Consider the following 14,559-nt stretch of genomic DNA (forward strand, 5'->3'; position numbering starts at 1 on the left):
ATATATATATATATATATATATATATATATATATATATATATATATATATATAGACTTTTTTCCAACTACTAGAAAGTTGATCCGACTCGTATCGTTCACAAAAATAAATTTTATATTTCACACGTAGATACTCATGTATTTTTTTTCAGTCCATGAAAATTTTATCATATGAAGTTAATCTAAATAAGTCAGACAATAAATACTACTAATAATACGTCAAGTCAACTTAATAAGCATTTCATGAAAACTAAATCTTTAGCTTGTTTTACTCGAATAAAAGATGAAAAAAAAAGCACAAAAATGCGGTCAAAATAATTAGAGTGATTAATCCGCTTTACACAACTCAGAAATTGAATTTGTCCAACTCAATTCATATTATTTGGATCAGTTTTCTTTTATAGTGCATTTATAAACGTATGTATGTGTGTGCATTTCTTATGCTCTAGACGCTCTGGAATGCCATAATTTCACGTGTCAAGGCGATTACGCTGACTCGAGTGCACAAATAGTGCATAACGTTTTTGCATATTACACACAGAGAGAGAATTAAAAAGGAGAGATACGTAACTGCATGCGCGTATGCGTGTGCGCGCGCTGCGAGTGATTAAACAGTCCGAAGGCAGTCGACTCGAGTACATTTATTATGTGCTTTGAACAGCGTCGCGCCGTTGAGATTCGAGCATTAGCACTGGCGGCATCATCATCTGAATTTCCTCGGAGTATACGAAGAAAGGATCGTTTGTGCGAGGGGGAATAAATCAGCGAGAGCGCGGCTAGGAGCCTCGGAGAGTATCACTCGTAATCGCGAACGTAATACCGATTCGCGAGAGGCGCCCACAGTGACGATTTGCACGCACGTTCCGTTACGTAGTATCGATTCGATAGAGAGAACGACGAACGTTTCACTCGACGAGCGTCCATCAGTCACGCGCGCGGGGAATTGAGCGACCGCGGAGATAAGGGATTTAAATGCAAAAGCACGCGATTACGGTGCTGTCCGGGCGCGCTTTATGAATTATGAATTATGGAGCGCTGAACGCCTCTTTATACAAGCATGCAAGATCGACGACGCGTTTTAGACACGCGTCCGTCTCGTCCCGCATTAAGATAAACGGACACATGCACGCGCGCGCGATTTGGCGTCTCTTATCTCGCGACTGGAAACACGAATCTACAATTCCATTTCGCCGTATCGTTAGCGCGCATGACTCGAGACGGTAAAGTGCAGCGCGCGAGAATGAGAAATCTGGAGCTCTATATAGAGACGAGAATAGCACAATTAAATCCGCTATGACGTCTGCCCGTTTATTCGAATGAGTAATTCGAACTATTGTAGATATTTCTTAGATATTAGGACAGGCCAAATATCAACATACTTTCCAGAATAAATGGAACAAATGGAATTGTTAAGGACTTAGAACTGCAGTTACCAATAGAATGCGTCGAATTGCTTATATAGCGAACGTCACGAAGTAACTCGGCTACTATCTAAATTTCCTGAAGTGAAATCTTATTAGAGTAGAAGTCCACTCGAAACGATAGTGAAAATATTCTCACTCGAAATTCACAAGAATGGATATTTCTCTCAAATTTAGAATAGATTTCTTCCTATGAGATAGTGGAGTATATCAGATCACTTATTTTCTTCTATTTCAAATAAAAATATTTACTCAAAGAATCAGAATGAAAAATACACTCTATATAAGCGAAAAGTCGTTTAAATTCGAACGACTCAACTATTATTCTATTTTTCCAGTGGAATTTTACTTCGAGAAATTTTTTAGCAAGTATTCTTTAAATTCCTTGAAGTGAAACCTAACTTGAAACGAGTGAAACTTTGTTCGAGACGACAGTGAAAATACTGCCGCTCGGAATCATCAGAGTAAATGTTTCACTCCCGAGCTTAAAATGAATTATTACTCTATATATGCGAATGTTTTAATCAATTGATTAAAACTCGAATTAGCACTCTAATTAGAGTGAACTCAGAGTCGTGATATATTATAATAGAGTTGATTCGCTTGTCAAGTTCGAATGAAGATATTCATCCGTTGAGTTAAAGTGAAAATTTTATCTTCGCTTCATGTGAGCGAAAGATCATTTAAACTCGAGTAACTCGGCTGTCACAGTACTCTTCGAGTGGAATTTCCTCGTGGAAACTTAGAGAGTAGGTTAAATACATGTAAAAGATGCGGATATGCGCGAGTCGGGTATATGACGCATAAATTAGTGCGAGTGCAAGTCGCATGACGGATTACATTTGCAAAACTCTAAAGAAATCCCGACTAGCCGAGTGCTAGCCAACGACATCCGTTTCCTTCGCTTTGCGAATTTACCCCCTCAGTCTCCACTGCTGGACGAAGCTCCAGTCCGCCTTGAAGCCGCTGGTGTCCCCAGGCAAGGACCAATAGTCTTCCAACTGGCTCTCATCCTCCTCTATCCTCAGCACATCCTCCCTGCTGGGACTGACGTTCACCACGATCTCGTGCACGACCTTGCCGGGATCGTTCTGTGTCGCGGTATCTCGCGTGACATCCGCGTCGCCGTCCTCGCAGCTACGATCGTCGCCATTGTCTCGGCGTAGCTTCACCTCGTCGTCATTCCGCGGCGATGTCTCAGGGATCCCGTTGCATCTCGATGACACTTGCACGCCAGCTTCCGGCAAGGACGTAGGCGGCGGTGGCGGCTGCCAAATCGGCTTGTCCTCCCTTTGCCTAGGATTCGAGTCTCCGAAGTAGATGACCGTCCTATGAGCAACGTCCTTCACCGGCTGCTTCTGCTCGCCGTTGCTCGAGGGTGCCTTAAGCTTCGGATCACCGACGCGGCCATCGTCCTTCGTCGCGGCGGTGATTGCCGGAGCGCCGCAGCGGCTCTTGTCCTCCAAGGTCGAGCTCCTCTCGTAATAATCGTCGCGCATCATCTCTCGCGTCTCTCGTGCCTTCGGCAAGAAGGGCACGGCCCGGCGCAGGATGAAGTTCGCGCCTTCGTCGCGCGTCCGTGCCACTTCGCCGCCGCTCATCTCCCTGAGGCCCTTCAACTCGCGACAGAGCACGCACCTGCAGTCCTCCGCGCACTGAACTCGTCTCGTGGACGGCATGTCAGTCAGACACGACGGGTCATTCTGGAGCGCGCGTCGGGGCCCTTCCGGTGACACGACGAACAACGAATATACTCCTCCTCTTCCTGTCCACTTGGCTCCACTCGTCGTCGTCGGTTGACGTCGTTTTCACGGACGACTATTGGAGCTGGTTGCGACACTTTCTCGGATCGCAGGATGTGTCGGTCTCACGTCCTGCCGCGATAACGCGGCGTCGGATCGCTGCAACTTTGCGCGACGACGCACCGCGAACTTCCCTCACTGATTCATCGTGAGACATTTTTTCCCATCAAGCGGCGATAAGGAAGCCTCTAATCGGGCTTGAGTTGCTTGAGTCAATTAATTAATTGCGTCAATTGGTGACTTCATTTCGTGATCGACAACGCGCAAAGTCCCTCTCTCCGATTGTTGTTCTTGATAACACGTCAGCTAGACGTGGTGGAGTGTCGGAATTTTCTCGCGAGAATTCGATCCGCGATCGCGAAGCTCATCACTGCACTCTTCTGCGCCGCGTTAACGCAGCCATCGCGCTGCCGCACTCAATGTAAACACACGACTGAGACGACGACGTGTGTCTGAGGTTTCTTGTGCATCGGTGCGCAGGTGAAACGCCGTGCGCCTCCCTCGCGGTGTAGCGAGCGAGAAGGAGTCGAGGAGAAAAGAAGAGATATCCGTATCACTTTCCTACCTTCACCGTGCGTGCCTCTCCCGCTCGCCTATCCGCTTGTTCTCTCTCTTTCTCCCTCTGTCGTCTTTTGTTCCGCCACGCGTAACTATGATATCACGCGGGAAAGAGCGGCTCCGTAGCGGCCGCAAAAAGTCGCGCACTCCTCAATGAACGTGGAAGAGATCGCGTTCAGCGGCATTCAGAGCTGGATCACGATCTCGGGGATCGCCCGAGGAGCCACGACGACCCGCAGATGCGACGCACAGGTCTCTCTCTCTCTCTCGCGGTTTATTCGCGTTACACTATTAACTAAGGCCGTGCCCAGGCGTGTTTAATTATACCAGACCCAGGTGTAATTAGACGACGTGTAAGGGGACCGCGCGCAAGACTGACCGTAAAGCACTGTGCGCGGAACGCGATATCCTGAGCGCGTAATCCGGCGCCGAAGATTTTATCGCGACGGTAAATGCGCGCGAGAGCTTATCACGCGCGCTGGTGGCGGCGGCGGTTCGCAAACGCTCGCGATCGGTTCGCGACGTGTATAAGTGCCGGCCGTCGCTCGTAAACTGCCATGCTCTTTTCACCGCGGCCAGCCGCGGGAAACGGCGAAGCACAAACGAGTGTCTTTACTGAGCAGAGAGAGAGAGAGAGAGAGAGAGAAAGAGAGAGAGATACAGAGCCCCACCATGTGTTTCGGGGGAGGACTTCCGGCGACCATCCTACTTCCTACGGCCGCGCACGGCACAAATCACACACCGCCCCGGCCGACCTCCGTGACGGCGGACTCTCTGGCGTCGCTTTCGATACGCTGTCGCTTTTGTTTTGCTTCTTTTTTCTTTTTTCCTCACCGTGTCGGGTACGCGTGTCTCGATTGACTTGAAAAACAATCGTCCCGAGACAGTTGTATCCTCTGGATCACATGTATGTGTGTGTGTGTGTGTGTGTATAAAGTAATGGCTCAGTGATTGAACAATGATTGACACATGTCCTAACGGTTGAAACATTAATCATATATTTGTATCTAATATTTCTCGAAAAGTTCTTGGAATTTTGTTAAAAAATATGCCAATTTATAATATTGTTCATAAATTGAATATTTCAGTGACTGATCCTACATTAATCGTTAATTAGGACATGACATGTTCTGCGATTCAATTGCTGGTATAATCGGCGATACTTAATGTCTCATTAAAGTTATAACTGGTATTTCTTGAGTATTTCCTTGATTTTATTTCCTATATTACTTCTCGATCGCTCATAAACTAAAGTATATATGAACGTTACTTTTGTTGCGGCAATTCCATTAATTATTTATTAACAAAAATATAGAACTAATCGTGTGCTTTCTTGTTAGTTTAATCATTGAGACATTTTTCTTACTCGGTTTCAAAACGGTTTGAACACTTTTTTCGGTGCAGCTCGGAACGTAGCCGATGATCCAGTAACAGAACTTCTGGGAATTAAGCAAAAACAAATTTTCTCATACTGAACCACCGGCTATGTCTCGAATTACATTAAGTAACAACCGTTGAAACCGTTTTGAAACCAAGCGTATGTGTCGTCGGAAAGAATGTCATGCTTTAACCCTTAAAAGTGGATTTCAACGAATAAAACTTTGTGATATGTTTGCGCCAAAGTCAGAGATACCACACTGAAAAAGTATTTTTCTACAATAAAAAAGTATATTCTTGTTAAATTGCTGTTTATTTAATAGAAATTAGAAATAATAGAAATTCTGCATATTCAGAAGAGAAGCGATAAACTAAAAAATTTGAAGTCGTACACGAGCCCATCTTGTTGTTTATATCCGTAATTTCACTTGCGTCATTTAAGGTTTCGCTTACAATATAATGAAATAAGCTTGATGTAAGCAGTAAGAGCAGAAGTAAGAAATAAAAATAATTAATTTCACTTACGGCTATACTCTAACTCTCTTATAGCGTGAGAACTTTAGTTAAAGTAACACTTCCGGTGTAAAAAAAAGTTAAGAGTACAGACAGGTATGTAAACAAAATAAATTATTTTTATTTCTTACTTCTACACTTATTTCTTACATCAAGCATATATTGTAGACCAAGTCTCAGAGTTAACGACGTCTCCTACGTTCGTGTCTCTTTTTCTCTCTCTTCGCGGTTTCTTCCGCCGCGGTACCGCAACCTTCTCTATCGTGAAATCTGTCCACACGATCGGAGCAGAAGGTTGACCGTGAGTACCCCGCTACGTTGATTCCTTCCGGTATACAGCGCTGCTTCACCTGTGGCGCGAGGAAGATTCCCAGGTGGGTTCCCGAGCGGTAATTAACTCGTACAAGTGCTCTCGCGGGGTGCTCACGGCACGCTCACGCGGAAAACAGGAAGCGAAGTAGGTCAGCGTTAAAAACGTCGCCATTAGAATTATACGGCAGTCTCTACGCGCGTCTGAGATACCGGAGGGGAATTTTGCGTCGCGCGGAATTATTTCCGCGTGGATTATTATAGCGAGCGCGCCGGAGAGGCTCTCTCGCTCTGCCTACGTTGATGCAACAACGGTGCCCCGTGTCGGGCTATTATGTATTCTTATGAGGCAATCCGCATGTCGGAATTGATGATCGCGGACGGTTAAATTGAACGTGAACGCGCGCGGGGAAACGCCGGCGACTTTCCCAAGGCGAGGCGACCGAGTCCGCAAAAATCGCGGCGGTTTCCGAGCGATTAATCCGACGCTTCGACCGGATCGTAAACGTGTAACGTACGAGTCGTACGTGTAAGCGATTTCATAGCCACTAACTCGGGCCATTTGCGGGAAACTACTAATCACTCGATATTTCTCAAGATACCGCTCGTACGCGGCTAAAATGGACAATCAGGATCCTCCAATCCGAATACGCGGCTGAATTTCTCAAGGTGGATTTCTCCCGAGACGGCGATAGACATTTCTCGGAGATCGTCACTGATACGTGACGGAGACATGCTCTTTGAATTTCTAAAATTTAAATTCAATAAAATTTCGCTCAAAATTAGCAGAAAAAGCGCTCGAAGCGATAAAGAAGATATCATAAGTGGCTATTTAACTTTGAGTGAATTTTTTATCCATACGAGTGAATATTTCAGTCGAGTACAGTGAACCGTTCTTGTGATAATGAAGCATATCAGATTCACTCTTCAACTTTGAATAAAAATATTCGCTCCATGATTCAGAGTGAAAAATTCATCTTATGTGAATAAAAAATCATTCGAATTCAAGTGAATCGACTATCAAATTTTCAAATGAAATTTGATTCCGGAAAAATTTAGAAAGTAATTTAATATTAAATTGAACCCTAAACTTGATCGATTTTTTAGATCTTAAACAACTTTTCATTAAGATTATTAAAACTTAGTAATTGAGATTCACTATGAATACAAAAATTGTGAATTCAAAGTTTAAATCGTCTGTCGCTCCATTTTCGGAGTTGCAATTTCGAAGAAATTTAGAGAATAATAAGAAAGGAAAGAAAAAGATTAGTTATCTTTGTTATCTTGCACCCAATCAGGACATTAGGTACCTTAGAACGGCTTCCGAGCAATGTTCAATTGCGTCACGCGGTGTGCGTTTCCCTTTGCATTTTTTTCTGCTAATATAAATTATATTACGTACTTTAATTAAAGCAAGTTATACGATATATATTCTTTTGCGGCCTTCAGCGCGCGTTATCGTAAATTGACGCGAAAGTAGACAGCCTCGCTTCCTAGGTAAACCGGTATTCCTTATCACGCATTGAGAATAAGCTCGAAATCGACCTCTGCCGTATCGCCATGGAGATTTGTTCAACCACGAGGATAATAATAATAACGGAGTTTCTAAAACGAAAAATTTTACAAGACTAATTTGATTTTGCGAAACGCCGGATAATCTTCGTTTAAGAGAGTACACATCGAGAGAATATTGTAATTTCGTTATTTTTGTTATTTTTTCATATAAATTTTGCAATCGGCTATCTAGAAACCTTCTACAGCAATCTTTCTGTTTCCGTAATCAAATTTTTTATCTAGTTCCCTAAGCAATAGAAAATTTGGTTGCGCTAACCGAAATTGTTTTTTTCCCGTGTAGCATAAATAAATATGCTCTGTTAGTGCATCTGTTATCCGCATTGTGACTCAGATATTGTATAGAACACCTAAGCATTCTACAGAATGTCTATCAGTTTTTACATATGATGCACGGCAAAAAAGGTTTGGTTGAATTAACCAAATATCTGGTCGAATATGAACGATCCAGAAATTCCGATTGAAGTAACCCGAATTCTGTCTAAGTTAACAAGATTTTTGATTGACTTAAACAGAATTCGGGTTACTTCAATCGGAATTTTTGAATCATTCATATTCGACCAGATATTTGGTTAATTCAACCAAACCTTTTTTTTCCGTGTGGCATTTCATATGTAATGTCTAGGCATTTCATATGTAATGTCTAGGAATTCTGTACGATGTCGAGTTTCTCTCACTTTGCTGGTAATATACCTATCAAATAAATATCTACTACTTCTTAGATAGTCGTCCTCTCAGTGCACAATCGCGCGTGGAAGCGCGGAATTTCGAAGGAAGTTTCGCCTTCACACTGACCCCTAACAGGATTTACTGAATGAACGCTCAAAGAATGGCCCGACGAAACTCGCAACACATGTCTCTCACTCCAGACGAACTCGCGGCAGGAAGAGTTCAAGGCGGATATTGTCCGTGCTCACGGGGCGAAACTCCGGTGTCAAGGGCGGCGGCGGCGGTGGCGGCGGCAGCGGCGGCGGCGGTGTGTTCGCGTTACGAGCACTAAAAACATTAAATTATTTAGCGAAGCGTGCCTGCGCCCGGCCGCGCCTACGTCAAATATATAACCGAGAAGAATTCTTCTCTTTCTTCTCTCTCGTCCGTTCTCGCGTTCGGAAGAATATTCGGAGGGAAACGTTCATCGCGACGTCGCCCGGCCATCGTCTGAGAGGCGAAAGAAGGCGAATTACACTCCCTCGGAATGTGCGTGCCGGGTGCGCGAGTACCAGCACTGTATAATTTTCCATAAACGTTTTTCCCCACGCGAAAGTGGCGCACGTAGAGTACCAGCCAGCCAGCCAGCCAGTGAACGAGCGAGCGGAAGCGGTCGGTTCTGCAACTCCGTTCCGACTTCGTTCGTATGCGTTTTCGATTCACGCGCGCGCGCGCAGAATAGAAGTCGGACACCCGTTAATTTGTCCCGATCCACTCGTGAGAGAACGAGAGAGAGGACCCGCGTGAGAGGATACGATGACGCACGCGAGCGAAAAGGTGTGGTAACTGAGACTCTCGCGAGCGACGTTACGCTCCGGCGTACACCTCGCGCGCACGCGACGCGCGAAGGTTAAACACCGCGCGGTGTCCGTGCGGCTAATTACTCGCGCACAACCCCGCGACGGGAAATCGATCCACCATCGAAATGTAATAACACGTTCGGTTTTAATAATCCGCCGACTCCCTCGACTCGTGATGTGCGCGTAGGGCGTAGCTAGTAATAAAAGCGGAGAGGAAGAGCCCGTGCCGCGCGTACGGCTAACGGTTCTCGCGAGTGAACGTACGCGAAATATTAAGGGAAAATTGTGGAAAATGTACCGAGAGATCCGCTCCAATTTACGGAGCGGAGATACGTATATGTTATCTCTCGTCGGCCTTCTGCAGTCAGTGAGAGAAAGGCTGCAACACTTTTATGCCGATGAACTTCGGCACGCACCTCGGGTGTTCGACGAGAAAATCCATTTTCTGAGAATTATTGGCAAATAAATTCTGTATTCTTCGGATACGCACGCGTTGCAAACTCGTTGGGAAAGCGCACATTGCTCGCAACAATTTTCGCAACATCGCGGTGTATCAACTACAAATATTTTTCTAAGAAAATAGCATAAAGAGGTGTTGGAGGAATAATATTATTAAAGATCAGGATATTGAGGAAAAAAGCAATATTATAATCGAAGATACGAAGGTGGTTTAACGTAAAAATAAAACTTACCGACAGTCTATCTCCGTGCTATTAGAAATTTAATAAAAATTAAAAATAATTGATATGAAAGAAAAAATTATAATATTCCCTCCGTATGTGAAAATTCAACAATCATATCGATACATGCATTGCACTGTCAAATTTTATCTTCTCCCAGAGGATAAAATTATTATAAATTTTTCCAATACCGTGCTCAATATTTTGCGACCAGCTTTTATTAGCTTTTATTAGCTTTTATTAGCGATCAGCTTTTATTAACTTTCATATTTATGGAATCCCCACTGTGGCCAAAGATTATTTGCAAAAGAAGAATATTGCAACTTTTCTTCCACCGACTACATTTCTCGATTCACGGCTATATTAATAATTGTCGCTTGAAATTTGTCTCATATGAAATATTCAGATTTTTCTTCAAACTCAAACTTTTCAATTGAATTAATATATAATATATGTGACATTGTATACGTTCCGAAATCGGTTTCGGGAACTTTGGTTTTAGTTATAAGGCTATATTAATAATTGTCGCTTGAAATTTGTCTCATATAAGATACTCAGATTTTTCTTCAGATTCAAACTTTTCAGTTGAATCAATATATATGTGAGACATTGTATATGTTCCGAAATCGGTTTCGGAAACTTTGGTTTTAGTTATAAGATTGGCCTTAAACTAACGCAGATACGTTCGTAAACAATCAGCTGATTCACACGATTAATTTTAAGCTGTTTCTGTTTATGAAACTATTTTCTACTAATTATAACAGCTGTCAAATCTTGTATCTAGGTGTATTATATCAACATGTAATAGATATTAGAGTCACCACCTTTAAAAAAAAATGTTGCCGTATAAAGGATTAATAAAGGGCCTTCTTTCTCTGTCAGCGTCTCGATGGAGACACACACGGACGCGAGGAGAGGCTGACGTTTCTCCGATTTCTCCCCGCGTCTCCCCCGTGTCGCGGTCGCATTAGAGTTTTTATTCGCGCGAACTTCCCTCTTGCCCCGCCGGCCGCCGTGTCTCAATTATCGATACTCGTCTCGGGTCGAGTCGTACTCGCGCGACAGGTGTACAGCGGGCGCGCGATCCTACGCAAGAAGATAATAAATGCGGCTCGTCCCTGACCTCAGCTGACGACCGGCGGCGGTAGTAAAAGCTAGTTAAGATCGGCGCTATGCAACGGAAGAAAGGAGGAAGGCGAGGTAGAAAGACCATTAACCTAAATATCCGACGCGAGGATTCTCGCCGTGGCGGCGGCGGCGGTTGCAGCGCACATCGGCGGATTTCTTCCTCTCACGCGCCGCGCATTATTATCGCTCGCGGCGGGGCCGAGCCGAGGCTCGCGCGCGCGCGAGTTCTTGTCGCGTTCCCAGATATAACATTTTCTCGCGATTTCCGACTTTCGGATGGCTAATTAAAAAGCGAGCTCTCCTTTCGCACGATCGCGGCGCGCGCGTTCGCCGCGCGATACATAATGGGCGCTCAAGCTGATTTCTATTTCATCCCGATTCGCTGCCGCGAGGCGTCGGTCGCACGGGAGCCGGGAAAACGCGCGGATCGGACGATTGAACGTTAAATGAAATGAGATGCGAGGCGAGAGTAAAAGTCTCGCGTCTTCGCGAACAGTCGGCGGCGTAATCGAGGAGGCGCCGCGGAGGCCAGGAACACGCAGAAAAATGTACACCGAGAAAAAATATTTAAAAATTAACAAATATTTTTTGCTAGGTGGATACTATTAACATATTTACTTAGATCAAAATTCATTTAAATTAAGCATTGTTTACTCGGTTTGAGTAAAAAATACTCGATTTAAATAAAGAGAATTTAAATAAATGTGTTAATGGTATCCATCTCTAAAAAAATAAATATTTGTTAATTTTTTAAATATTTTTTTCTACGATACAGTTTTCTACGATTCTATTACGAGATACCGACAGACGCGATTTCGGTCGGATTTCGGCCTATGGGACGCGACATTTCCTCCTGTTAAATTTATGCGGCTCCTAATGTGACTGAACAAGTTCTCTAATTTGAAGTTCTCTAATTGAAAGACAAACAAGGTGGTCGTATGTCGGAGAATTTCGTATGTGTCGCCTGCTCAAATATTCATGATGGGAATTAAATGTCGTGAAATCTTCCCAATAGCGCTGCTCCACACGACGATAAGGTATAAATTGTTCACACATAAATGTACGGAAATATGCAAATCGTAACAAGATAACTCAGCGTTACGTTATCGCTTATTGCTCTTCGTGATGTATCTCCGCGTGATCAGCGCGATTTCGATACCGCGAATCGGATTCAAATTCAAATTTCTTACAACTTGCGACTAATTTCCTATTTTCCCGACACTTCGTGATGTCCATTTATGTCGCGACGAGTGAGACCGCTACGGTTACCCAATATTCACGATATCTAATATTTGAGTGGTCCATATTTACCGAGCATACATTTTTCTCTCGTCCACGTGAAATAGAATGGGAACTGCCGTTGTACACGTCGCCCGACAGCCAGCTGCTGCTCAAATTGCACTTTCCAAGGAAAATATTCCCTCCCGTGAAACATATCGCTGTATCCGCGCGTCAAAACGCGGTAACACTTTGCGCAATGTTTACCTCCAAAAAACAAAGACGCGCTCCATCGCCCGTAGTCGAGTACTCTGTTAGGGAAATCCTCTCCTCGTGGATGGTTTACGTAACTGAGCACGCTAAAATATTGGGAGATTCGACCGAACGCGTAAACTGCAAATGGATATTTCATGCACAGAGAGAATATTATAGTTTCTGTTGTTTCTCACATATATAAATGCTTCTCAACTTTACCACGTTTTCACAGTAGTGCAGACAAACCATTAAGGTTTATCTTGCTAATGTCCGTTTCTACCAACTTTGGTCAACTTAACCGGTTAATTATTCCAATAGTAATTGATCAATCGCATTCTCGTTAGTCAAAATTGACAGATGCGATTGGTCAATTCCGTTGGAATAATCAGTCAAGTCAACCAAAGTTAGTAGAAACGAGCATAACGAACATAGTAAAAATTAGCTGGACTTGGTTTATACGTGAGTTCGGAATGTTTTAATGTATTGAATTAAGTATGGAGGTTCAGATAGGAGAAATTACGTAGAAATGAGTGCGTAGATAGTATGCAATTAAAGGCGAAATAAGGGGCGTTAGGTAGGAAAGATTCAGGACGGAAAAAGAGCAATGTTGATAATAGAGGTATGTAGGTTATGGCGTCATAGGGAACGGAGTGAGGGTAGTGTAGGTAATGCAGTAAAGCTTAAATTAGCATGATGACGCACTGCTGATAAATGGAATTGATTTATACAATCCACTAGAAACGCGATGTTCAGGCAGACTCGACGCACAGGACGGTAAAGGATTAAGAACTCCCGCACACAAATTTCCGTAACCGTAGACGTAAGACATAAACTTGAACTAAAGAAAACCAATCAGAATATTGCTTTATCTTTGTGTACTCTAGAGAAAAATTAAACTGACGGTAAAACTGATTGTTATGCAGAAGTAATCCAACCTGTTGAAATTTTAGTTACTCAGCCTAAGTTCTAGTTACATCATTTCTATCTTCTTCTAGAGTAGTACGCAAAGATAAATATCCGGAGTGGTTCTCTAACTCAAGTTTACGTCTTACGTCTACGGTTACGGAAATTTATGCACGAGAGTCCTAATGTCGCACACAGGCGACTGTTCTGCCGTTCGATAATTATCGGAGTTCTCCAATTAGACGGGGTATAACGAAGAGGTGAGATCCCGCAAATTGTAAGTCGAGGGGCAGCCATGGGCCTCGTAAGTTGCACGTAATTATGTACAAAGTGTGTATCTCCCGTGTCTTCCAAAACACCATATTTGGAAGAACGACGTCGCAGCGATTACGCGCGGCTCACTAATGCGCGATCGCGCCCTCTCTCGCGATAGACGTTCCTCGCGAAAGAAAAAAAAAAAAAAAACATGGAAACAAGAGGACGGTGTACGGCGTCACTCCGCCACGATGTAATAAAGGAGCGTAAATTTCCCGCGGTAGGGAGGGTTTTCGCGTACAAAGTATGAGAACTCTTGAAATTCCGGGCAACTTATCTGTATGCCGCGCGCGGTTTTTTCTGCGCGGGCCGCCCGTGACTGGGATCGAAAGTGATGTCGATGAAACTAAATAACAGGGAAAGATAAGCTATGTCATACGGACGTCGTGCGTCGCCTGGACATCGTTAATCGGATCGGTTGTAATTACGTGCCTCGTAAATTTTAACGATCCCCGATCGAAATGGCCGATTCGGCGCACAAAAAAGTGGGCGTTATAATTGACAATGTGCAGCGTGCTACAATGTCAGATTTACGAGAAAGTCTCTCTCTCTCTCTCTCTCTCTCCCCCTTCTCTCTCTCTCTGAACCCCCTTTTCCCTCTCCTCTCTCTTCCTCTTTCTTTCTTTTGATTTGATATTGAAATTTACTGTTACTTGAATTATATAACAAATGTTGTTACACGACAACAATTAAATCGTAATATTTTTAATATACTGCGTTATTTTTAACTTTGACAATTAACAACTGCGTTATGCACTTAAGAGAAATCTTTCTAGAGCGTTTCATAAATGCTGCATCTCTCTGTCTCTTTCCCTTTACTCTCTCGTTGCGAAGGACGATACACACTGAAGCCTGTATTAATAATTGTTACTTGAAGTTTGCCTCACGTGAAATACTTAGATTTTTATTCAGAATTATATACAATTTCTCAGTTGAATTATATATATATATATATATATATATATATATATATATATATATATATATATATATATATATATA

The 14,559-nt window shown here is 43.4% G+C and overlaps 1 protein-coding gene across 4 annotated transcripts in view; it reads right to left on the minus strand.

Moving 5' to 3' along the window:
- Positions 1-14,559, minus strand: part of LOC116849270 (ankyrin repeat and BTB/POZ domain-containing protein 2) — a 48,224-nt gene that overhangs the window by 13,422 nt on the left and 20,243 nt on the right. Inside the window, exon 1 of one of the 4 annotated variants that reach the window (XM_032826236.1) lies at positions 2,338-3,098. The exons of the other annotated variants lie outside the window; for them this stretch is intronic. Within the exon in view, the coding sequence (XP_032682127.1) occupies positions 2,338-3,098 (761 nt within the window). Of the gene's footprint in view, positions 1-2,337; positions 3,099-14,559 lie in introns of those variants that run through there. 4 annotated transcript variants of the gene reach the window in all.

This window comes from Odontomachus brunneus, unplaced genomic scaffold, assembly GCF_010583005.1.
Source record: "Odontomachus brunneus isolate Ranch 3 - 2012 unplaced genomic scaffold, Obru_v1 Obru_scaffold_110, whole genome shotgun sequence".
Taxonomy (NCBI): Eukaryota; Metazoa; Arthropoda; class Insecta; order Hymenoptera; family Formicidae; genus Odontomachus; species Odontomachus brunneus.